This window comes from Lathyrus oleraceus, chromosome 3 (assembly GCF_024323335.1).
Source record: "Lathyrus oleraceus cultivar Zhongwan6 chromosome 3, CAAS_Psat_ZW6_1.0, whole genome shotgun sequence".
Lineage (NCBI taxonomy): Eukaryota > Viridiplantae > Streptophyta > Magnoliopsida > Fabales > Fabaceae > Lathyrus > Lathyrus oleraceus.
Window position 1 is genome coordinate 471,478,380 of NC_066581.1, and position 25,454 is coordinate 471,503,833.

The 25,454-nt window shown below is 34.7% G+C and overlaps 1 protein-coding gene across 1 annotated transcript; it reads right to left on the reverse strand.

Moving 5' to 3' along the window:
- Positions 1-21,561: 21,561 nt before the first annotated feature.
- LOC127129398 (serine/threonine-protein phosphatase 7 long form homolog) lies at positions 21,562-23,785 on the reverse strand. Its single transcript, XM_051058589.1, has 3 exons — positions 23,001-23,785; positions 22,829-22,919; positions 21,562-22,741 (listed from the first exon to the last, which is right to left on the reverse strand). Exons 1-3 carry the CDS (start codon positions 23,783-23,785, stop codon positions 21,626-21,628), a joined length of 1,992 nt encoding a protein of 663 aa, XP_050914546.1. The 3' UTR covers positions 21,562-21,625.
- Positions 23,786-25,454: the final 1,669 nt, after the last annotated feature.

A 25,454-nucleotide genomic window follows, 5' to 3' on the forward strand; every position in this document is an offset into this window, starting at 1 on the left:
CACAAACCCAGCTGGTTGTGCAACATAAAATTCTTCTTCTAAGGGGACATTAAAGAATTCACATTTCACATCCATCTAACACATTTTCCAGTTGTTCATGTTTTCTAGACCAACAACCAACTTGATTGTTTCAATCCTAGCAACAGGTGCAAAAACCTCATCGAAGTTGATTCCTTCTTTCTGAAGAAATCCTTTCGCCACAAGTCTCGCCTTGTGTCGAGTCAATTCTCCTTTGGGATTCAACTTCACCTTGTATACCCATTTCACATCGATTTCCTTCTTATTTTGGGGCAATTCGACAAGTGACCAAATGTTGTTGACTTCGATTGACTTCAGTTCTTCATCCATTGCTTTCATCCACTTCGAATCTTTCAATGCCTCAGTTGCATTGACAGGTTTGACATTTGCGTAAAAAGCATAATGTACCAGCTCACCTTCTTCATCGACCACATCATCTGATGTAATCACACATTCTTGCAATATTGCAGGCATGTGTCTTGTTCTCTAAGGTCTGCTTGGGCTTGCTTCACCTATGACTTCTTCCTGTCGAACTTCTCTTTCAACTTCAGTAGTTGGTTCATCATAAAAGATTCTCACTGAATCTTTCTTGACATTCTCAGTCCAATCCCATTCCTTTAGCTTATCTATGATCACGTCTCTGCTGATCACTACTTGCTTATTCTCTGGGTCGAACAACTTGTATCCTCCAGTCGAATGATATCCTATCATGATCATTTGAATCGACTTGTCATCAAGTTTTCTTCTCAACTGATCTGGCACATGTCTATGTGCTATAGATCCAAACACCCTCATATGACTCAAGCTAGGCTTGACACCAAACCAACATTCTTCTGGCATGATTCCTTCTAGCTTCTTCGTCGGACATCTGTTCAGGATATATGTCGCAGTCGACACAGCTTCTCCCCATAATTCTTTGGGTAGATGCTTTCCTTTCAACATACTTCTAACCATATTCATAATGGTTCTATTCTTCCTCGCTGCGACTCCATTCTGCTGTGGAGTGTAGGGTGGCACCACCTCATGCACAATCCCTTCTTTCATGCATGATGCATTGAAGTCTTTCGACACATATTCTCCACCACCATCAGTTCTCAAAATCTTGATCTTTCGACAGCTCTGTCTGTCGACCATAGATTTAAACTTGGCAAATACCTCGATCACTTCACTTTTCTTCTGGATCAGGTAAGACCACGGTTTTTGACTGAAATCATCTATGAATGTAACAAAGTATTTGTTACCTCCAATCGAATCCACCTGGAGAGGACCACATACATCAGAGTATATGACTTCAAGAATTTCCTTCGACCTACTTCATGCATCCTTACTGAAGTTGTTCTTATGTTGCTTCGCCTGCACGCATTCTTCACACACTTCGTTTAGAATGTCGATTTCTGGTTATCCTAAAACCATATTTCTTCTCTTCAAATCTCTGATGTCTTTGAAATTGAGATGGCCAAGTTTGTAATGCCATATCCATTCATCTCTGCTGGTTGCTGTTGCAAGACATTTATGCTCCATCATATTAATTCAATCTTGAAGGTTCTATTCTGATACATTTGAGCCTTTAAGATCAACCTTCCATTTGAGTCGAGAACTCTCATCATCTTGTCTTCGATCGACACCTTGTAGTTCTTTTCGACTAACTGCCCTATGCTGAGCAAATTACTCTTCATGTCAGGTATGTACAACACATTTGAAATTACTGACCTATTGCCATCTTTCCTCATAATAAGAACATCACCAACACCTTCAGCTGCTAGAGTGTTGTCATTTGCAAATTTCACCATGTTCTTCATTGAGGGCTTTATGTTAACAAACCAATCTTTTCTTCCAGACATGTGTGATGAGCATCCTGAGTCCAAGTACCATTGGTCCTTGAATCTCTCATCTTCTCTTGTTATAACCATCAGCAACGTCTCTTCTTCTTCGTGCTTCGCCAGCTTTGCATAAGTTTCTTGATTCTTCTGCTTTTCTGGACAATCACTAGAGTAGTGACCATACCTTTGACAATTGTAACACTGAATGTGACTCTTGTATGGCTTTTGACCACCTCATCTTCCTCTACCTGCAACACCACCTCTTTGGTTGCCTTGGTTCCAGGGTTTTCTCTAATTCGGCCAGTTTCCTTTTTGCTGATTTCGACCAGTCGAATTGTTGTAACCTCCTCTGCCTTTGTTGTCATTCCAGCTTCCTTTGCCTTTTCTTTCTTTTGCTGATTGAGCCTGCAAAGCCATATCATTCTTTGATTTTCCTACGGCTCTTTCATTCATTCTTTGTTCATGAGATTCAAGTGTCCCTTTAAGCTCTTCCTTTGTCAATTTTGACAAATCTTTCGACTCTTCTATGGCTACTACCACGTGGTTGAACTTTGGAGCCAACGACCTCAAGATCTTTCCAACAATAGATCTTGATGTCAACACTTCTCCATATACCTTGATTTGATTCACCAATTTCGTAACCTTGGTAAAGAAATCAGTTATGCTTTCATTGTCTTCCATCTGAAGCAATTCATATGTTCTTTTATGAGTTTGTAATCACACCTCTTTCACCTTTTCCGCGCCTCCAAACGATTTCTCCAGAATTTCCCATGCTTCTTTCGTTGACTCTGCATCACTAACCTTTTCAAAGTTATCTGCATCAACACATTGATGGATTATAAAGAGAGCTTTATAATCTTTCTTCTTCAATTCTTTATGTGCAGCCTTTTCTTGATCCGTCGCGGCTTCTGCAAGCGTTGCTACTCCTTCCTTCACAAGATCTCAAAGATCTTGATAACAGAACACAACCTTTATCTGCTTGCACCAATTCTCATAATTGTTGTTCTTAAGAATCAGAAGATTTGCTGAAAAATGCCTGTTTGGATGATTCGTTGCCATGGTGATTTTCTTCCCACGAATTGATTAAATCGGAGCTCTTGATACTAGATGTTAGAAATCCCCCAAAACCTATGGAGAATTTTAATCAATCTTGATGAACAAGATTGTTATCACCCACACAATAATAATTAAAAGAGAAGAACAATGGAGAAAGAAAGTAAATAACGATGAAGGAGAAGAGTAATAAAATTCTGCAGAGTTTTTCTCTATCCACAAACTGTGGAAAACTTTTGATTCACTTTGCAACTGCAAAATACTGTGAATACAATGTTATGAATACTCTATTCACTTCTATTACAAAAATAAGGTTTACTCCCTCTATTTATAGGTTTAGGTTAACTTGGACCTCAAGTCAAAACCCAAAACTATAAAAGCCCAAAATAGCTAACACTACTCAACACACTAGGTGGTTCGACACTTCCCTGCTCTGTCGAGCAACCTGCTTCGACACAAGGAATTACAATTCAACAATTTGAACTCTCTCAATTCAGTGTCTATTTTCTAACTCTACCCATAAATTTTAACTCCTCCTTCCCTAAATCTGAGATCCTCTCACTTTCACCCAAACATTCTACCAAGTGTTTGCAATAATCAATTATTTGTGGTGCGACAAAAAACACAATTACATATCAAATACTCTATCTATCTAAATGAAGCAAAAAATCTCTGAGATAGAGTATTATTTGTAAGAAATACTCCCTCTGTTTCAAAATGAATAGCGTTTTAGCAAATAAAAATTGTTTTAAAATGACTGTCATTCTCACTTTTTAATATATAAATGATTGTTATTTTTTAAATTGTTTATATAATTATTACTCTATGTACACTACTTCCAAAACATTAATAAAATTAATTTATTAAAAATATAATGTATAATGATAATATTATTATATTTTTTAATTTGTATAAAAACTTTAAACGACGGAAATTTTGAATCAGAGGAAGTAATATCAATATGTTAAAATAAATAAAAATATATAATCACTATGTTAAAATAGATAAATGCTTTTCCTGTACACATTCCTCACAGACTTCATTTGGAATGTCTTTGAAGTTGAAATGGCCAAGTCTATAATTCCATATGCATTCATCCCTGCTAGCTGTAGTTGTAAGGCACTTGTGCTCCATCACATCAAGTTCAATCTTGAAGGTTCTATTCTGAGACATGGGAGCCTTCAAGATTAACCTTCCACCTGAGTCGAGAACTCTCATCATCTTATCTTTAATCGACACTTTGTAATTCTTTTTGACCAACTGCCATGTGCTGAGAAAATTACTTTTCATGCTTGCTATATATAATACATTGGAAATTACCGACCTTTTACCATATATCCTCATAACTATAACATCACTAATACCTTTAGCTACTAGAGTATTGTCATTTTCAAATTTCACCACGTTCTTCATCGAGGGTTTTATGTTGACAAACCAATCTTTCCTAATAGTCATGTGTGATGAGCATCTTGAGTCCAAGCATCATTGGTCCTTGAATCTTTCTTCATATCTTGGTGTGACCATCAATAACATCTATTCTTCTTCATGCTTTGTCAACTTTGCATTGTTTTCTTGATTCATTTGTTTTTCAGGACAATCACTAGAGTAGTGACCATACTTCTGACAATTGAAATACTGAATGTGACTTTTGTCAGGTTTTCGTCCACCACCTCTTCCTATACTTGCAACACCACCTATGTGGTTGCTTTAGTATGATGGTCTTCTTTGATTCGACGAATTTCCTTCTTGCTGGTTTCCTATACTAGTCAAACTGTTGAAGCATCCTCTACCTTTGTTGTCAAACCACTTTCCTCTGTCTTTCTTTTCTTTTTCTGATTGGACCTGCAAAACCACATCACTCTTGAACTTACTTGCAGCTCTTTCAACCATTCTTTGTTCATGATATTCAAGCGTCCTTTGGAGCTCTTCCTTTGTCAATGTTGACAAGTCTTTCGATTCTTCTATGGCTACTACCACATGATCAAATTTGGAGGCAATGACCCCAAGATCTTTGCAACAATTGATCTTGATGTCAACACTTCTCCACATATCCTGATTTGATTCACCAGTTTTGTTACCCTAATGAAAAAGTAAGTTATGCTTTCTCTTTCTTCCATCAGAACCAATTGATATGTTCTTTTATGAGTTTGTAACCTCACCTCTTTTACCTTCTCAGCGCCTCCAAACAATTTATGCAAAGTTTCCCATGCTTCTTTCGCTGATTCAATATCAGTCAGCTTTTTGAAATTGTCTGGATCAACATATTGATGAATTATAAAGAGATCTTTATAATATTTATTCTTCAATTCTCTGTGTGCAACTTTTTCTTCATCTGTCCCATTTTCTGCAAGTGGTATTACTCCTTCCTTCATAAAATCCCACCTGTCTTGATAACAAAGTACGGTCTTCATCTACTTACAACAATGATCATAATTCTTACTATTCAGAATTGAAAGACTTGCTGGAAAATGCCAGTTTGGATTATTAATCGCGATATTCTTCCCAAGAATCATACAACCAATGCTCTAGATACTAGATGCTGGAATTACGATGAATTCCTGATGTGGAATTTCACCAAATCTTGGAGAATTCTGAATCAATCTTTCTGATTGATTATTCACCTTGTTCTTCAATCTTCACTCGAGTGAATCAACCACACCTTGATTGCAAGATGATTCCGCTGCACAACAATTATTAAAGAAAAATAAAAAAGATGAATTGGGGAAGTAAAGAAATAAATTAGGATTTTAGAGAAAAATAGAAGATGAAGAATATTTTTACAGAGTTTATCTCTGCCTTAAAACTGAAGTTTTATTCACTCTTTTTTCTATACACTAACCTCATAAACTTTCATATACCAATAAAATGTTTTTGTAATGTAGAAAAAAGAAAAGAAAAAAAAAATATATATATATATATATATATATATATATATATATATATATATATATATATATATATATATATATATATATATATATATATATATATATATATATATATATATATATATATATATATATATATATATATATTTTTTATTGTCAGTAAAAACTAAAGTAATGTTAATATTATTTTAATAAAATTTTAAAGTAATTAGTGTATATTTTAAAATTAAAAGGTATTAGTGTCATGTTATTAGACCTCAAGAGGAGACTGTAATTTACCCATATATATTTAAACGTTAACAAAAATATTTTAAAAATTGAATGCAATCTAATTGTAAGTGTGTGGTTTCTTATAAAATCGATTTTTACCTTTTTCTAATTTTTTGTATCAGCACTCTATATTTAATTTTTATTTTAGAACCAATGGACTTTCATTGATTTTAAGCGATTTGACTAAAAAACAATCTAATAGCACATTCAACCTTAATATTATGGGTTTTATAACCGTAAGTTGCGGTTGGACTTAACAAAAGTTTATAAAGCCTATTTTCGGATAAACATTCCTCTAGTAAATATATTTTCAAATCATATCTCATTAAATAAAAAATGCTTTAACACACATTTTATTAAATATGTAATTTTTTATGTCGAAATCGAAATAGTGTGTTTGTATTCGACACATGTCAAAAGGATTTACTGTGTGTCAAAATAATATATGCGTTGGACAAAATATGTATTAATTGTATTTGACAGATAGTCAAATATAATTTGCCGAAGTATGTAGTCGAAATATGTAGCTACCAAAGAAGTCGACAATGTCGAAGAAGATTGACTTTGTTTAGTTTTAGTTGAGTAAGTTGTTTTGTGTTTATTTGTCATGCAAGTAATCTCATTTATAAATAGAGAGTATCTCTACTTTTATTTATTCTAAACTTTAATATCAAATCTTGTAATAGTTTTACGTAGTATCATAAATCACAATTGTGATTAACACGTTGTATCAAATATTTAAAGTGCAGTTTACACAATAATATATTCATCTTCTTCCTCTATAATTTCTCTTTTCTTACTTTCAATTGTTTTGTTTTTTTTAATTTTTTAGATAGTATAAAATCATTTTGCAACAAACGGTTAACTGTTTCATCTGAATAAAAATGAAGAACAAAAAATCGTGATCAATAAAAAAATAGATAATCCCATTTTTATACTCAAAACTATTGAATTTAATATATAAATATAAATAATAGATAATCCCATAAAATATACATTAAAAGGAGGGAATGGAGGAGGAGTTTGTTACGTGGAGTAAACAAAAGCAACAGTCTTGGTTATCAAATTTAAGGAACAATTTCCCTAGTTATAGCCTAGTGGCCTCAATCATTGTGAAAGGAGAGACAGGTACGTACGTGATTGAGACAAAACCTACCAATGAGGCCAAATATTTGTGTCATGACATCTTCATTTTTAGCTAGGTCTGAAAACATTAAAGTTTGCTACTCTTGGAGTTGGATCAATGTTGAGCACGTTTTGGTTAGCATGTCCCATTAACTATGAAAACTTTCTGTTTGTTTTGGTTAGCACGTTTTTAAGGCATGACTTGTCCTTGTCAACTCTATATGTGGGGCAACAGAATTTACTTCTTCCCTTTAGAATTTATGTCATTTTTAAAAACGAAAATGTATTTCCAAATGAATGTAAACTTAATTATTTCTTACCAGTAATACTTTTTAATTAACATTTTATACAATACTTTAAACACATCATAGATTAGTTTAGTAAATATGTTATCTATTTCAACATAGTGTACATTTTATATTGTATACATTCCAAATGAAGTATGTGAGGAATGTGTACAAGTAAAGCATCACAAGAATAGCTTCAGCAAGAATGTAGGAAGAAAGTCGAAGGCAATTCTTAAAATTATATACCCTGATGTATGTGGTCGAATCCAGGTGGATTCGTTTGGAGGTAACAAATACTTTGTCACATTCATAGATGATTTTAGTCGAAAACAGTGGATTTACCTGATCAAGAACAAAAGTGAAGTCATTAAGGTATTTGTCAAGTTTAAATCTATAGTCGAAATACAAAGTGGTTGAAAGATCAAGATTCTAAGGACTGATGGTGGCGGAGAATATGTTCTGAAAGAATTCGACACACTATGTGAGAAAGAAGGGGTTGTGCATGAAGTGGTGTCACCCTACATTCCATAACAAAATGGAACTGTTGAAAGAAAGAATATAATCATCATGAATATGGTAATAAGTATGTTTAAAGGCAAGCATATACCCAAATAATTATGAGGAGAAACTGTGACGACTGCAACATATATTATGAACAGATGTCCGATGAAGAAGTTAGAAGGAATTACGCTAGAAGAATGTTAGTTTGGTGTCAAGCCTAGCTTAAGTCATCTGAAAGTATTTGGATCTATAACACATAGACATGTTCCTGATCAGCTGAGAAGAAAACTTGATGATAAGTCGAGTCAAATTATTCTAATAGGATATCATTTGACTAGAGGATACAAATTGTTCGACCCGGTGAACAAGCAAGTAGTGATCAATATGGACGTGATCATAGATGAGCTTAAGGAATGGGATTGGATTGAAAATTTAAAAAAGGATTTAGTGAGAATCCTATGTGAAGAACCAGCAAGTAAAGTTGAAAGAGAAGTTCGACAAAAAGAAGTCAGAGATCAAGCAAGCACAAGTGCACCTCAAAGAACAAGACACATGCCTGCAAGGTTGCGGGAATGTATGATTACATCAGATGATATGGTCAATGATGAAGGTGAGCTGGTACATTATGCTTTTTCTGTAGATGTCAAACCAATCAATGCAGTTGAGGCATTGAAGGATTCGACATGGATAAAAGCAGTGAATTAGGAACTGAAGTCCATCAAAGTCAACAAAATTTGGTCAATTATCGAATTGCCTCAAGGCAAGAAGGCAATTAAAGTGAAGTGGGTATACAAGGTGAAGTTAAATCCTAGAGAAGAAGTAACTCAACACAAGGCAAGACTTATGGTGAAAGGATTTCTTCAGAAAGAAGGAATCAACTTCGAAGGTTGCACCTGTTGCTAGGATCAAAACAATCAGGTTAGTTGTTGGTCTAGTAAACATGAATAACTAACATATGTGTCAGATGGATATGAAATATGAATTCATGAATGACCTCTTAGATGGAGAAATTTATGTTGCACAACCAGTTGGGTTTGTGAAACAGGGCCAAGAAAGAAAAGTATATAGGTTGCATAAAGCCATGTATGGACTCAAACAAGCTTCAAGAGCTTGGAATAAGAAGATAGATAGTTTCCTAAGGGAGAAAGAATTTGTAAAGTGCACAACTGATCATAGAGTATATGTAATAAAAATCAATAATGAATTTCTTATATTGTGTCTCTATGTCGATGACTTATTAATAACAGGTAGCTGCAAGAAATAGATCGAAGACTTCAAAGGTGATCTTAGCAAAGAGTTCGAAATGTCTGATTTGGGAAACATTTCATACTTTCTTGGTATCAAATTCTACAAGAGTATAAGAGGCTTTATGATGCATCAAAGAAGATATTCAAATAAATACTCAAAAGATTTGAGATGGAAGAATGCAATGCGACTTTGACACCTGTTGAACCAAGATTGCAACTGCTGAAACACTCAGATGAAGGTGATGTCGACCCAACATAGTATAAAAGACTTATTGGGTCATTAAGATACGTTTGTCATACAACGTATGATCTAGCATACAGTGTAGGTATAATGAGTAAATTCATACATAAGCCAAAGGTATCACATCTAGCAGCGACGAAGAGGATACTGAGGTATCTCAATGGAACTCTCAACTATGGCATTATGTTTTTTGCATCTGATAAAGGAAAAGAATGTCATCTATTAGGTTACATCGACTCAAATTGGTGTAGTGATGTTTCTGATAGAAAATCCACAGCTGGTTATATGTTTATCCTAGGTGGTACACCAGTTGCTTGGAGCTCAAGAAAAGAACCAGTAGTAGCATTGTCGTTGTTTGAAGCAGGGTACATAAATGCTTCCCTATGTGCATGTCAAGCAACATGGATGGTTAATTTGATCGAAGAAATTATAGGAAAGAACCATGGAGCAATTACCATAAAGATCGACAACATGTTTGCTATCAATCTGGCGAAGAAACCGATAGCACATGGAAGAAGCAAACACATCAAAATAAGGCTTCATTATATTCGAGAGAAAGTAGACAATGGGAAATTGAACTTGGAACACTGCATAACTGAGAATCAGATTGCAGATATCATGACGAAAGTTATGCAAGTCGAAGTGTTCAAAAGACTAAGAACAATGATGAATGTAGATAGCTTAGACGCGGTGAATTAGGTGGTGTGTTGAAAGTGTAACCCTTTGTGTCAGAGCACCATTTCGACAGATTATGTTGTAGTCTAAATGCTCTGCATGCGTAAATATTATAGTTATCGAAATATAAACGAAGTGTGTCTTCGACAGAATTTAAGACTTAGCATTTATTTTGTGTTTTAGTTGAGTTTGTTTGTTTGTTAGAGATTGCTTGGTGTGCAAGAAATATTAGTCTATAAATAAGGAGGTGTTCTATCATTGTTTGTAATAGAGTTGCATAGTGAAAAGAGTGAATAAAACTTTAGTTTGAAGGCATAGAGAAAATCTGCATAAATATTCTCCCTTTTCCCCTTTTCTCTAAAACCCTAATTTCTTTATTTTCTTTCCCAATTCATCTTTTCTTTTCTTATTTACATTGTGTAGGAGAATCATCTTATAACCAATGTGTGATTGATTCACTCGAGTGAAGAATGAAGAACTAGAGGAGTAATTATCGCGGCTGAAAAAATCACAAAGTCGCCATCATTCTTTATTCATTCCTAAAGAACAGAGAAATAATGACAAAACCTAAAAGGGGAGGATAAGACGTAAGGGTTTGGGAATCGATTAAGTGAGGGGAAAGTGTTATGCACCTCGCACCTCCATTGTACTCAATGGGATCCTTCTCTAGTTCTAGGGTTACTATGTTTACCTAAGGGGTGTTTGCTTAAAGTACTTATTTTTTATTAATTCTTTATTACAATTATTTACAAAAGATGACAATCTATTATTTTCAGGGAGAAAGATTTAATTACAAAAGGGACCAAAAATGATTTTATATTATTGCACTCGCCAGAGTGTCACAACTTTATGTCTACTTATCCTCAATTAATGAAGAATCAAAGTATCGTAGTTCATCTAGAAAATTGTTGTGTTTATTTATTTTAGTTGTGAAAACATCTCAACGAACAAGGGGGCAGAGAAAAGTTTTTTGAAAAAGATCTCAATGCACAACGGCAAAGAAAATTATATTTGATGTGCGTTGGGATTGATTTGTTGATTGATAAGGTGTGACATCAATCAATCAACTTGATTTGTAAAAAATGTGTTTTTAATTTGATTTAGAAATTAGGGTATCCTATATAGATATATAATTATCATATTTTGTTCTTTTTATTTGAATGTTTAATTATAAAGAAAAAAAATTGTTTTAACGTGAATTTAGAAAAAAAAATCAATTAGATTAAGTTAGACCCATTAAAACTTAATTAAATGGATTAATTTTAAACACGAGGTATAAAAGAGATTTTGTATGTTTTGTATTTTTTTAAAACTAGATATGAAAGGAATATTTTTATTTTATTATTTATTTAATTTTTTAAAAATAATAAGAAGAAAATGAAAGAGATAAATGATTCAATGTTCATATTAATCATAATTTAAAAAAAATTACTAATTACTTATTTTAAAAGATGGAATGTTTTGCATTATTTTATTGCTTTCGAATAGTTTTTATTATTTTGCATCTTTACTAAACATAACATATATTTTTTTTTATTTAACAAAAGAGATTTTCTTTTATGTTTCTTACATATATTTTTTATGTGTTAATAAACTCATGACCTAATTGATTAATCTAAATTATATTGATGAAGATAGACATTATATTTTAATAATCAAATAGACTGTAGACATAAATAATCAAATTTAATTATTAAAATATTACTGTAAGAATCATTTTTTTTTTGCGTTTGCTTTTAATCGTGACTTAAACTAAATTTCAAATAGAAGAAAAACATATTTTAATGATATTATATTAATATTTAAATTATATTACTATCTTTTTTTGAATATATTTTATGTAATTAGAATAACGATGATCAATAAATTAATTATTAAAATATAATGAAGAACTCAATTGTATGTAAAAGTGATTTTTCTTTGTAAATTTTTTAATAATAATAATAATGCAAAACAAAATGTTAAGATTAAAAACGGTTTTTTTCAATAATAACAATAATTAAAAAAAGTTAATGTTAAAAAACATTTTTTTGGTAAAAATGTTTTTTTAATAGTAATAAAAAAAAGATTAAGATTAAAAAAAAATTGATTTCATATTGATTTATGATGCTAGCTTAAAAATCAATTTATGATATTAGTTAAAAAAAGTTTGTGACATTTCTTTTAAAAAGATCTAAAAGAAAAATTGATTCTTTAAAGAATTACTTCATGACAATAAAAGAGTTGTTAGAAAAACAATGGAAAGGCAAAATAAAACTGATTTAAAAAATTACTCCATGATATTAAAACAGGTTGTTATATGATTTTAGTTCGGTGACATCAAACACATAATTAAATCCAAGTATCAAACAATAGATTAAGACAAACAAGATCCAATAACAAAATTTTATGCAAAAAAAAAAAAGATAAATAAGAATGGAGGATAACATACAGAGAGGAGGATTTTCCCGGTCAAATGTACAATTTCTCTTTCTTTCACTCTTTTTCCTTTCTTTGCTTCTTCTACCTCAAGTTCTTTCTAACTAATCTTCTCGTTTTTCTTTAGTTGCAAAGACGGTTGAAGCTTAGATTAGGATTTTTAGTTGTTGTTGTTCTTTGATGTCAAGAGCAATAACTTTAGGATTGTAGATTTGTAACTGTGGGTGTCTTTTCCGTGATAATTGTAGGTCAAAAATTGAATGTCTAATTGAATTGTTTATGAAAGATTTTGAGGATTCAATTTTATCTATTTCTTAGAAACCAAGTCAATGAATCTGGATGGATTCATGGCTCATGTACGATGTAACAACAAAATATAATTGAAATTGATTTTTTTAATGATTTTTAATGCTATAATAATTATTATTAAAAATACTAATTAATAGATTCATGGCTCATATACAATGTAACAGCAAAATACTAATTATTAAAAAATAATTTAATAATAAATTTGAAAATAAAATAAAAATAATAAAAAGTATCATTTTTTATTTTAAAATAATATATACTTAAATGCACGTTTAGTTTGCTTAATTTGAGTGTTTTAAATCATTGTTCCCTCTATTATCAAATCAACAATTCTAGTCTCTTAATCACGATGGTCTTTGGATTTTTGTGGTCCCCTCCGACTTTTGCATACTAGTATTGATGATTAGAATAAAAGAATAATCTTTAATGATGTCATTGATGACTAGGATAATTTATTAATTAATAATTTTTATAGAATAAATTAATAATTAATTATTTTAATTAATGTTTTCTTGAGTTCCAAAATAAACTCTTTTGCTTTAAATCATCTATATGATTTTGGTTATGACCACTCAAGAGATGATTACTTGGTAATTTTATATATTAATCATAATTTTACTTATTTTATCCCTATATGCCTTATAAAAAGCGATGATATTATTAGAAAAGCTAATTATTCTTTTGTGAAGTTAAATGTTGAAGAACAGTTGTTAGAGATTAACTCTGACTGTAGCAATCCAAATGGATTACAAACTATCATCTATACGGAGTCTCTACTTTCACTCTCTGACGGTGACATTCAGCAAGTTTAAGATCACAGAAACAAGAAAGTCAAATATTTTCCTTCACCATTTTCTTGCAGCTTACAATAGAATATTAACAATTTTCTCACACCATCCATTAACTGATCAGTTTCATTTATAAATGGAGCCTAGAGCTTGCACAATCTGAAATTCAAAACTGGTATTGACCCCAAAATGGTCCATTACTCCACTCTTTCTACCATTCTCATGTTGCACTAGAGTCTCACATTGTTTCTTTCATAAATAATTTTAGTGTTTATAAAGGTCAACAATGCAATACAATGTCTTCTTGAGTTCAAGCTTGAAATGGATACTTAATTAATTGGGCTTAAACCTAGTAATTCTTTTCAAAATTTTAAATACTTAATTTTTAAATATATTAATTAAAACAATTAATTATTAATTTATTCTATAAAAAATATTAATTAATAAATTATCCTAGTCATCAATGACATATTATTAAAAATTATTTTGTATCCCAATCATCAATGTCACATATGCAAAAGTGGAGGGGCCCACAAAAATTTAAAGACCATCAAAATTAAGGGACCATAATCATTGGTTTTGTAATAGGGGTCAATTGTTTAAAACGCTCAAACTAGGAGGATCAAAAGTGCATTTAAACCAATAATATAAATGAAGGTAAAAACATAAAAAAGAGAAAAAAAAAACTCTAAAAGTTTAGAAAATGGGATTCCAACTCAAGTCATCTCCCTTGTAACTCCTTACACATGTTCTTCTACCAATTGTGTCATTTAATTTATTCAAAATAAAGTGGCACAAGAAAACATATAAAAGATGGACAAAATTTAGGGTACGACAACTGTCCCTATTTAATCACCTTTGAACTGAGATGATGATGACAGCGAGTCTTCATTCTCTTGGGGGAAGATGATTAAATATAGAGAGGGACCCTAATTTTTGTCCACGGATTTAGATTCTCTGGGGATGTATAAGGACTTGACGCATCTCGTACTTCGTTGGTATCCAAACCAACCTTTGGTGGAACCCTCGTGAAACTCACATAACTAAATCTGGTGAGACCCGAGTAATACCCGTAATGGAACTCTGATCTCCGAATCACTTCCTTAGGTAATCCATGTGATACTTTGCTGGAACCTGAATCTCTGATAGGTTTCAACCACTCTTGGTGAAACCTGTGTACGATTCCGATGATCTTCCGATCATTTTTTACGGAATTTAGGTAGGACTCTAGTGATCCTCCAATTGCCGCTAATGAAACCCCTTGATAAAACTCTAATGAAACCCTTTGATAAAACCCTCGATGAAACCCTGGTAAAACCCTCAATGAAACCCTAGTGGAACCCTTGATAAAAAAAAACCTTGATTAAGCCCTTGATAAAAGCCCCTGGTGGAACCCTTGATGAAACTCCTGATGAAACCCCTAATAAAACTCTTGATGAAACCATTGAATTATACTCATGATTATTTTGATGGAATTTATCCCGTATGCGGGATAGGTTGCTAATTTGGGAATGTGATGGGTGAAAACCTACTCACCGGTTGGTAACGATCATCTAGGATGATCTGCTACTGGGTAGATTCTCTTGAAGACTCACTAGGGGTGAGCTTGCTGGGGAAAACCCTTTGAAAAACGTTTTGTGGAGACAGTGGGGAAGGCCAATAAGCATTCCTACTTGGTAAATTGTAATGATATATTTCGGGATATGAGAATTCAACTGTCATCGATATAAGAACTGATGCTAAATAACTCATAATTGGCATGAAAAACTGATTTAATACCTGAGAGTGGTGACAGTGGTATAAGAACCGAAAGCAATAACAATGGTATAAGAACCGTAAACAAGATGACAAATGGTGTAAGAACCGTAAAATAAAAGGATAAACGGTGTAAGAACCATAAAATGAAATGATAAGTGGTGTAAGAACCGTAAAATGAAATGATAAACAACGTAAGGACCGTAAAATAAAACGGTGTAAGAATCAGAGTGAGCAATGGTGTAAGAACTTAAAGTAAATGTATGACAACTTTGTAATAACTCAAGTGAATAAATGACAACGGTGTAAGAACCAAAGTAAAAACAACGGTGTATCATGGTACTTTTATACTTAGGGAGAGATCCTTATTGGGACTCCGTGAGGACTCTTAACTCAACCTCTCACTATCGTGGTACTTGAGAAATAAAGGTATCATGGATAGGACCAGAGGAAGGATTATATTATCATGGATGGTACTGGAGCAAGAGCTTCTGTTGGGGAGTTCTCTAAGAAGAACAGAGTAAAAAGGAGATTGATAGAAGAACTCTATGTCTTTACTAGGGAAGACTGGTGTCACGTAAGATGACTGTCTACTAGGGAATAGGCTTCCAGGAGAGGTTCCCTAAGGAGCGTTAGTGCCATAGAAAGTCCTAAAAAATCCCTGCAAGGATCTGATGAGGGAATTGTATATCATTAGGGCATACCAGGGACAGTGTTGCTAAGTATTTTTTGCTTGGAGAATGAGTTCCAAGGATACTCGCTGGGGTATTATCCTTAAGACCGACTCACTGGGAGATATAGTGAGAAAATAGTTGGGGAAAAGTTTGGACGAAGATCTATCACTAATTTAGATGGGGATTGATCTAGAGTCTTATGATGAGTCCTTAGCATATGATATGTATCTACGTTATGTATGGATGTTATGCCATGTTATGTATGCATGTTTAGAGTTTGTATGGCGTAATGCTCCATATTCATGGATATGATACGCATGATATGATGCATGAATATGGTGTTGTGAATGATTCGTCCATGGATAATATATTCTTTTGAAGAATAAGGTTTATTTTCTTTCGGCGAAGAGTAAAGCGATACCCCCGAAAAGTGGCTTTTGAAGGTTGGGTTTTGGAATTGTTACTGAGGATGAGCTTTGGGATATTTGAGACGTTGGGTAAGCTCGAGCTCTTGATTATGAATGTTGGGTGTCCAACAAGATCTGGCCTTTTAGGTAAATTCCAAATGAGGTTGGGCTTTTTGTAGGGCATTGAATGCCGAGGAAGGTTGGGTTTTTGTGAGGTGGCAAGTAAGATTAGGCTTTATGAGGAGGTCGGTTTTATGTTGTCGTAATATGCCAGATGAGTGAGATGATATGAATGATTAGATGCTAGAGTGAAGCGACATAATTGATGCATGACGATGATTTGAATGTTTCCACAAGTGCCCCTGTGGTGTGCCGGGGATTGTTAGGACTTAGAGAGGTTACTTGTATTACAAGGCTATTTGTCAAATGATTATGGGATATTACATCAACATGACTTCCCAATACTCGTTTCGAACTTGACGATTACCGATGTTCGAAAGAGCTTGTATGTGCTTCTTGAAAGTTTTGAGAGGGCTTGTCCCTGCAGTATCCTATAGTTTCCCCAGTTTTTCGGGCCTTTGAAGAGATTCACTTCAATATGAGTTTGGATCAGCTTGGCCATAGCACGCACTTGAGATGGTATGTCATTGTATGAGCCTTGATGAGTTCACCTTTGACTAATCGAATCATGTGATGATCTGCCTTTGATGAACTTTTTTTTGAAGTGGTTTCTTTTAATCAAGATTTGCAGCAGACTGCCCCAAATTGATTGAGATTTGGAGGCTATTACCCTTATTTGTAGGTCTTTTGAAGCAGTTGCTCGAAAAGGAACTTGGATCTCATCTTGTTGTGGTATGACCTTGGTATGAACTTCCCTAGTATATGAATCTTGAAAGGTCAGCCCCTGATCACTAGGGTCTGAATGAGTTGCATGAAAAGGGACTTGGGTCCCTCAATGCTGCGATATGACTTTTATATGAATTTCCTCAGTCTTAGAAAATAATGCCCCTGACTAACCGACTCTCAGAGTGGTTGGATTCACTATTCTCTTCAGGTGGCATGCCCCAATATGATTCTCTTGAAAGATTTTCCCTTATCATTAGGGTCGTGGAGGTAATTCCACACCGGTGGGTCAAATCTTGGGATGATTTGCTCCTAGTTAGTATGACCTTCATATGGTGTGCCCTGATTATAAGAATTTTCTCCTGATCGGAATGATCTTCAGATGATCTACCCGTGATTGTAAGGATTCCTAGGTGATTTACCCCTAGTAAATAGTTTTCTTGAAGCAGTATGCCCCTGATCAGGCCTCTTTTTAAAATTCTTTAATGCTAAGTATTGATTTGCAAGTAAAATGTTCCTTTTGAAAAGTAATTCTAATGCAATGCACATGTAAGTTTTTGAAACCAATAATTGTTATGGAAAACATATATGGTGTATACAGATGATATTTGGCCATGAAGTTGACACAAATGAAGATTTGAAAATATAGTTAGCGATGATTTAACAAACATTCGAAGTCAGCTTAATAACGATTTTTTCCGAGTGTGCTTTGATAGTGAACCTAGATTCAATTAGGACTTTTAAAGGTTATAATTTTGCATGGTTCACGGTTTATGAAACAAAAGGATTATAAGGCTCAAATTTTGATTAAGACCCACCCATTCTTCTTGTTGATCTCCATTCTTAAATTCAATCAATTCAACAAATGCGTTTAGTCTGCAAGAGAATTTTGAAAGATAATAATGGAGGTAGATGTAATGGTTCAAGAACTTGTGAGATTCTTGAGGTTGTAGTCACCTACTTTCACTTACAAGCTTGTTTCTTGTTGTTTTTATACTTTTTAATCCCTATTTTTGTATGGACCAGTTCTTTTGAATTTTTGGTCCATGGGGATGCCCTAACTTTTGCTTAAGTCAACTCCTTTTTAGTTTTTGAATTAACAGGCTCTTTTTGAATCATGGTGCCCTAACTTTTTCCTAAGTCAAATTCTCAGGGTTTTTTTTTTCTTTTTGACTTAGCGGGCTCTTTTTTTAAATAACTTTTGTGATATTTGCTTTTGATTTCGAAAGTTGTGACCGCCATGTTAGCTATTGTGAGCTTTGTATTTTCATTGTTTTCTCAATGTTGGATGGAGTATGCGAGGAATAGGATGTGCTTAAACCTCTTACTGTGGTGATAAGATGAAATAATTCTCTTTAGATTAGAATGCATCATTGACTTAATTGAAAAACTAATATGTCCCTGGTTAAGATTAAGGGTTTTTATGAATAGAAAAGGAAACAACGACTTCTGGCTTGAGGGGGTTGACTACGGATTTTATCTTTTTATTTCTCCAGTATTTGGGAAGTGAAATAATGTCTTACATCGTCATCCAAGTCTTACTAATAAAAGCATTCGTCAGCAAATTCAGTTATTTTATTTACATCATTCTCCTTATAAGTTTGTTAATATGTGAGGAGTGAAATAAAAAGGTGTTGATTTTTTATTTTTTTTATGATGGCATAAGAGTAAAAACAAATGGATTGATTCCAAAAATGTACGCATGCTTGTTTTACTAAAATTACTTTTCAAAGATTACAACTTTAAGCAACAAACAAAACTTAACAAGAAAGAAATTATAACTAAAAATGATAAAGTCTATTGATCCTAGGGGTGAGCTTCCTTGTTGAACCACCGAATTTTAGGAGATGCTTCTTGATATTCTTGTACTTTGTCAAAGTAAGAGGTGATCTCTCACCGATGAGACTCCTCCTTCAAATTTCAACTGCTTGTTGTCGATCAAGTCTTGAACTTTGTGTTCACACTAGGCGTTCTTGTCATAACTGTGAGGATATGGATGAGGATGAGGATCAGGGGGTTGTAGTTTTACTTGGGCATCTCTGAGCAAGTGCTGAAGTAGTTGTCGATAAGACTTTGGTACATGATCCCATTTTTTTCCAAGCTTTATTTTTCGTTGTAGGACACACTAATCTTGTGATCGATGAGGCGCATGAGCCTGCTGGTGATAAGAATACTGCTGCAGATTTTGTTGTGGAGGCATTATACATTTGAGGCTCTAGGTAGGCATATGACTGGCATGGCGAAGGGTTGCCTTCTCTCTTCAATGGTACTTCCCCTCTTGAGTCCCTCTATAGTTTCTTGAGACGTCTTTCAAGTTCATTCATGAGTATCAGGAAGCCTGGTAGCTAGATAGTTTGAGGAAGGTCGGTGAAGGTGGAAGAGGTATGGTTCACGGTGCATGTATGCAGATGCATGAAAATGCATGGGGTATGCAAAAAAGATTTTTTTTATGTATTTTTAGGTATGCTAAAAGTTTTTTTAATGTATGCAGGTGTCACATTAGGATAGTGACAAATAGGGATAATTAGGGCACACATATGGGTTTAGGGATACTATCGAATATAAAGACACCTTATTTAGGAAAGCTCCTTACAAATAGGGATAAAGACATGTATGAGAACCCATATATGGGTTTAGGAATAATTTCAAATATAAGGACGCCTTATTTAGGAAGGCTCCTTACAGATAGGAATAATGTCTGGTATGGGAAATGCAAATGTGGGTTTAGGAATGGGATGATGACAGAACAACCTACGGGAGGGCTCCCTATGATAGGTTGGTTCTAAGGTTTTACTACTCAATCCCATCACTTGTAGGATCTAGAATTTTGGGATAAGAGTCATAGCGTCATGAACTATATCTTTGTTTTACCATGAGAAGAAACTAGCCCTCCCAAGATAATCCTTCGGGATAAGTCTTATCTAGGCGGGACCTTAGTAACGATCCTTGCGGGTTGATAAAATAATGTCACCATGGGTGAAATAGGTTCTAGATAATGGTTCCCAGAGTCATGGACCACATCTAAATCATTAGCGTAGTGAGCGGATAACCCTCCTATGAAGACAAATTTAGGGGATCTATTATGAGTGTAGTTTTCATGCCCCTGAGAGATGTGACATCACACTGGTTAGCACTGCGATTCTAATTCTTAACTTATATTTTTCCTCCAAACTTGGGTTTTATCTTCTCACAAATAAAAATCCCAACCAATGACATGTATAATAATGAAATAAAAAAGAAAAGATAAAATAAAATGAAAAGAAAATAAATAAAAAGCAAAAATAAATAAAAAGCACAAATAAATAAAAGTAAACAAGCCCTAGAACTAGAGGGCATGGTTGATTCTCTTTTGGAAAGAATGAATCCCCAATAGAGTCGTCAGCCGTCGCGGCGGGAAAAATCATAAATCCGCCATCATCCTTTATTTGTTCCTAAGGAATGGAGAAATAATGATAAAAACCTAAAAGGGAAAGATAAGATGTTAGGGTTCAGGAGTCGATTAAGTGAGGGGAAGGTATTAGACACCCCTCACCTCCATTGTACTCAATGCGATCCTTCTCTAGTTTTAGGATTACTATGTTTACATAAGGGATGTTTGCTTAAATTACTTATTTCTCTAATTAATATTTTATTTCAATTATTTACAAAAGAGGACAATCTATTATTTTCATGGGGAAAGATTTAATTAAAAAAATGGGACTAAAAATGGTTTTTTATTATTACACTCGCTAGAGTGTCACAACTTTTGAATTTTTTTTTTAAATATCCAAAAATTTCAAAAAAATTTCAAAAATATCCAATTTTTCAAAATAATTACACAAATGGCCAAAATTGGCCATTTTTTACCCTTAGGCGCCACCCTAGTTGGCGCCTACCCTTAATGGGGAGGGCAAGTCGCCACTAGGGGTGGCGCCTATGCCCAAATCCATTTTTTTTTTTTTTTTTTTTTAATGTTTTTTTTAATGTTTTTTTTTTTTTTTTAATTTTTTTTTATTTATAAATTTATGTTTTTTATTAAGTATATTAATTTATGTTGACACATATATTTTGTCTAAATTTTTTTATTTATATATATATATATATATATTAATTTATATATATATTTAATTTATATATATATATATTTAATATAATTTATAAGTAATTAATATTATTTGTAAATTTTTGGAAAAAAAATTAATTTATATATGTATAAAGATATGATAGACAATATTTTTAAAGATAAAGATAAAGATATAAAGATAATAAACAGAAAATATTTTTATTTAAATAATAAACAAGGCAAATATTACAAAGATATGATTAATCACATATGATGCGGTCCCTTGTACGATCCGCACGGGGGAGGTCTAGTTACTCGCCTAGACGGTTCACGTGGTGGTGGTGCTTCCCTATTACCACCCCTTGCCCTAACGCGCCCCCTTGCCGCTTGCCGTTGTGGTTCGGTCGAAGTCCCTTCAGTGCTGTAGGAAAGACGGGTCCCCTCTGCGCCCTCGAAGCTTTGTCTCGGTGGGACAAACTGACTACTGCTGGGTGCGCCCTCGAATTGTGGTCTTTGGTAGTTTAGGGTTGAATCGGGTTGGCCAAAGTGCAATGTTTGTTGTGGTGTGTAGTAGTCCTGTTGGTAGTCCTCTTGTATACCCGTGTCGGGGCTAGGTGGAGGACTGGAAGAGCTTGGGAAATTGCCGTGTTGGAATTGTTGGGATTGGTGGAAGTAGGGGGATTGATATTGTGGTAGGTGTTGGGACTGTTGATGGTGGTGGGAATGTTGAGTTTGTTGTTGGTAGTCTTCATGGTATTGGGATTGAGTTTGTGGTATGTATTGTTGATTTGGTTGGGGGGTGGACATGTGTTGTGGTTGTTGTTGTTGGTAATATGGTGGTGGTGGTTGTTGTTGGTAATAAGGTGGTGGTGGTTGTTGTTGGTAAAATGGTTGTGGTGGTTGTTGTTGGTAATAAGGTGGTGGTTGTTGTTGTTGGGAATACTGTGGTGGTTGTTGTTGTTGGAAATATGGCTGTTGCATCCGGGGATCGTCCAAATAGAACGGGTCAGACACAATCATTTCTGGATTGGTATTTGCTCTATACCATTCCACATATTCCCTTGTCGGCTTCATTTCGTTGGGCGCCACCGGAAATTGTAGAACATAGTGGGCACGGTCTTTCCACATTTTTCGAAACTCCTTAGCAAATTCCTTCCAATTTTGGGCATACCACTGGTGGCTGACTTTTTTTAGATGCCAAGGTTCCATGGACATTGGGGGGCCTGGGATGTCTTGATGCATTCCGAATTGAAGCTTGACACGGTCACTTTGGTGCATCTCCACAGTGGTGAACCGCATTATGGCCGTTTTTGCTGTCCAAACAGCTGCATCTTCGGGGTTTGGTTGATGTTCCAATCCCAAATATGGCCTCCAAATAAACTGCAAAGAAAAAAGTAAATATGTTATTTATCGATAATGCATGACATTAATAAATCAGTTAGAAGTTGAGTGATTTAGTGGTAATACATCCTGTGCTCGGAGACGATCCAACAGTTGACGATAAAATATAATTTTATTTTTGGGGGTAAGACTGTAATCCAGTCCGGTTGTAATGAACCTAAACAAAAAAAGATAAATAATATTAGTTACAAATATTTATAGAATAAATATACAAAATGAAATAAGATCATAAATTTACCTAGTTGCGTAGGGGAAGGAGTAGTCATTAGGATTTTCTGGGGCTAGCCTCGGCAATCTCCACCACCCCCATGTTTGAAGCAAAAAAGAACATCCAGAAAATGTACAGTGCTCATTTTGTGCATTTTTACACAAAGAGCTATATAGGAATGCTAATACTGCAGAACCCCAACTATATGTGCTTATTCTATCAATGTCCCCGAGCAAACTCAAGTACATAAAATTTATGCTATTTCCCGTCCCTTCGGGAAATAGCAAGTTCCCAAACAATAGCATAATGTAAACCCGGGTTTTTATGACTTTTTCTTGTTCGGAGGATTCCTCAGTCAAAGTTATGGAGTTGTGGTACAATTGTAGGCTAGATAATTTAATACCCTGACCCCTTGCTTTGGCAGACCCCTCACCCTCGACCAGATCTACCCCCAACATTTCAACACATATTTGGTTAGGCTGTTGAACATTTCCGGTGACAGGCTTACCATCTATTCTAAGACCTAAAAGCATGTACACGTCCTCTAATGTGACGGTACATTCACCAGTTGGTAGGTGAAAGGTGTGTGTCTCAGGTCTCCAACGTTCACACAGAGCCAAAATGAATTTGGCATCAATGGTGGCATTTACGACATGCATTACATGACCGAAACCCGCACGCTCTATGTAAGGTACGCACCATGGGTCTGGATAAGGCATTGGGTGTGAACGTTGACGAAATTTCTTGGGATCCTTTAAAAACAAACAATATAAAAAATTATTATATTGGACTTTTAAAAAACTAACTACAAACATACGAAAGAGGCAATGTTCAAGAAAAACTTACGAATGAGGCAATGTTTGCCCTAGTTCCTCTGTGTTCTTGGCCCATGGTAAGAAGCGACATGACTGCAATGTAGGAAGAAGCTTGGTGGATGAGAAGTTTCGCCTGAGTTCTCTGAATAAAAGTGTTAGTGGTAGATGAAAACTTGCAAGAATGACCCTCTATTTATACTCTTTTTCAAGTAAACTGAATATGCAAAAATGTGACAAGTGTAAGGCATGCGTGGTAGTGTTGGCATGCATTGGTGGAATCTGATGATGCAGAAACGTGACAAGTGTGAGGCATGCGTGGGAATCTTGCAGAATAGGTGCAGACTACGTGGCAGTGTTGGCATGCATAGGTGCAGACTAGGTGGGAGTTGTCTTGTCTTGGGGAAGACTTGGTGGAATCTGATGATGCAGAAACGTGACAAGTGTGAGGCATGCGTGGGAATCTTGCAGAATAGGTGCAGACTACGTGGCAGTGTTGGCATGCTTAGGTGCAGACTAGGTGGGAGTTGTCTTGTCTTGGGGAAGACTTGGTGGAATCTGATGACGCAGAAACGTGACAAGTGTGAGGCATGCGTGGGAATCTTGCAGAATAGGTGCAGACTACGTGGCAGTGTTGGCATGCTTAGGTGCAGACTAGGTGGGAGTTGTCTTGTCTTGGGGAAGACTTGGTGGAATCTGATGACGCAGAAACGTGACAAGTGTGAGGCATGCGTGGGAATCTTGCAGAATAGGTGCAGACTACGTGGCAGTGTTGGCATGCTTAGGTGCAGACTAGGTGGGAGTTGTCTTGTCTTGGGGAAGACTTGGTGGAATCTGATGATGCAAAAATGTGACAAGTGTGAGGCATGCGTGGGAATCTTGCAGAATAGGTGTCACACTGTACAGGTCAGATGAGAAGTTAAGTGTCACAGAGATAGTAGAATCCAATTTTAGCTTTGATATCCCCCAATAATTTATTTAACGGTTGAAATTTGACTTTCAAATATTTATTATTGTGGTGTACGCGTGCACTTTCAAATATTTTTCAAAAAGAAAAACAAATAATTATATTGTAATTAAATTATTTTATGTTTTATTACAACTTTAAATTGAATACTTCATTTAGTTACGCCATACTAATTGGTGGTGAAGACTTGATGGGGAACAGGCATGCATGGGAATCTCTGAGACTATGTTCAGGCTAGGTGGATAGGTTGGAATGCATTAGTACAGACTAGGTGGGAGTGTTGCATTCAAGGGTGTGACACGTGTAAGGCATGCGTGGGAATCTCTGAGACTTGGTGGTGAAGACTTGATGGGGAACAGGCATGCATGGGAATCTCTGAGACTATGTTCAGGCTAGGTGGATAGGTTGGAATGCATTAGTACAGACTAGGTGGGAGTGTTGCATTCAAGGGTGTGACACGTGTAAGGCATGCAAGGGAATCTCTGAGGTATTCACAATATCTTCACAGCAATCTTCACACACATATCTTCACAGCAATCTTCAGTAAGATTCTTGCAGTATAAATATTCACACACATTTTCGCAAAGGTATTCACAATATCTTCACAGCAATCTTCACAAAACCTTGAAAATATCTTCACAAAACCTTCACAAAACCCTCACAAAACCTTCACAAAACCTTCACAAAACCTTCACAAAACCTTCA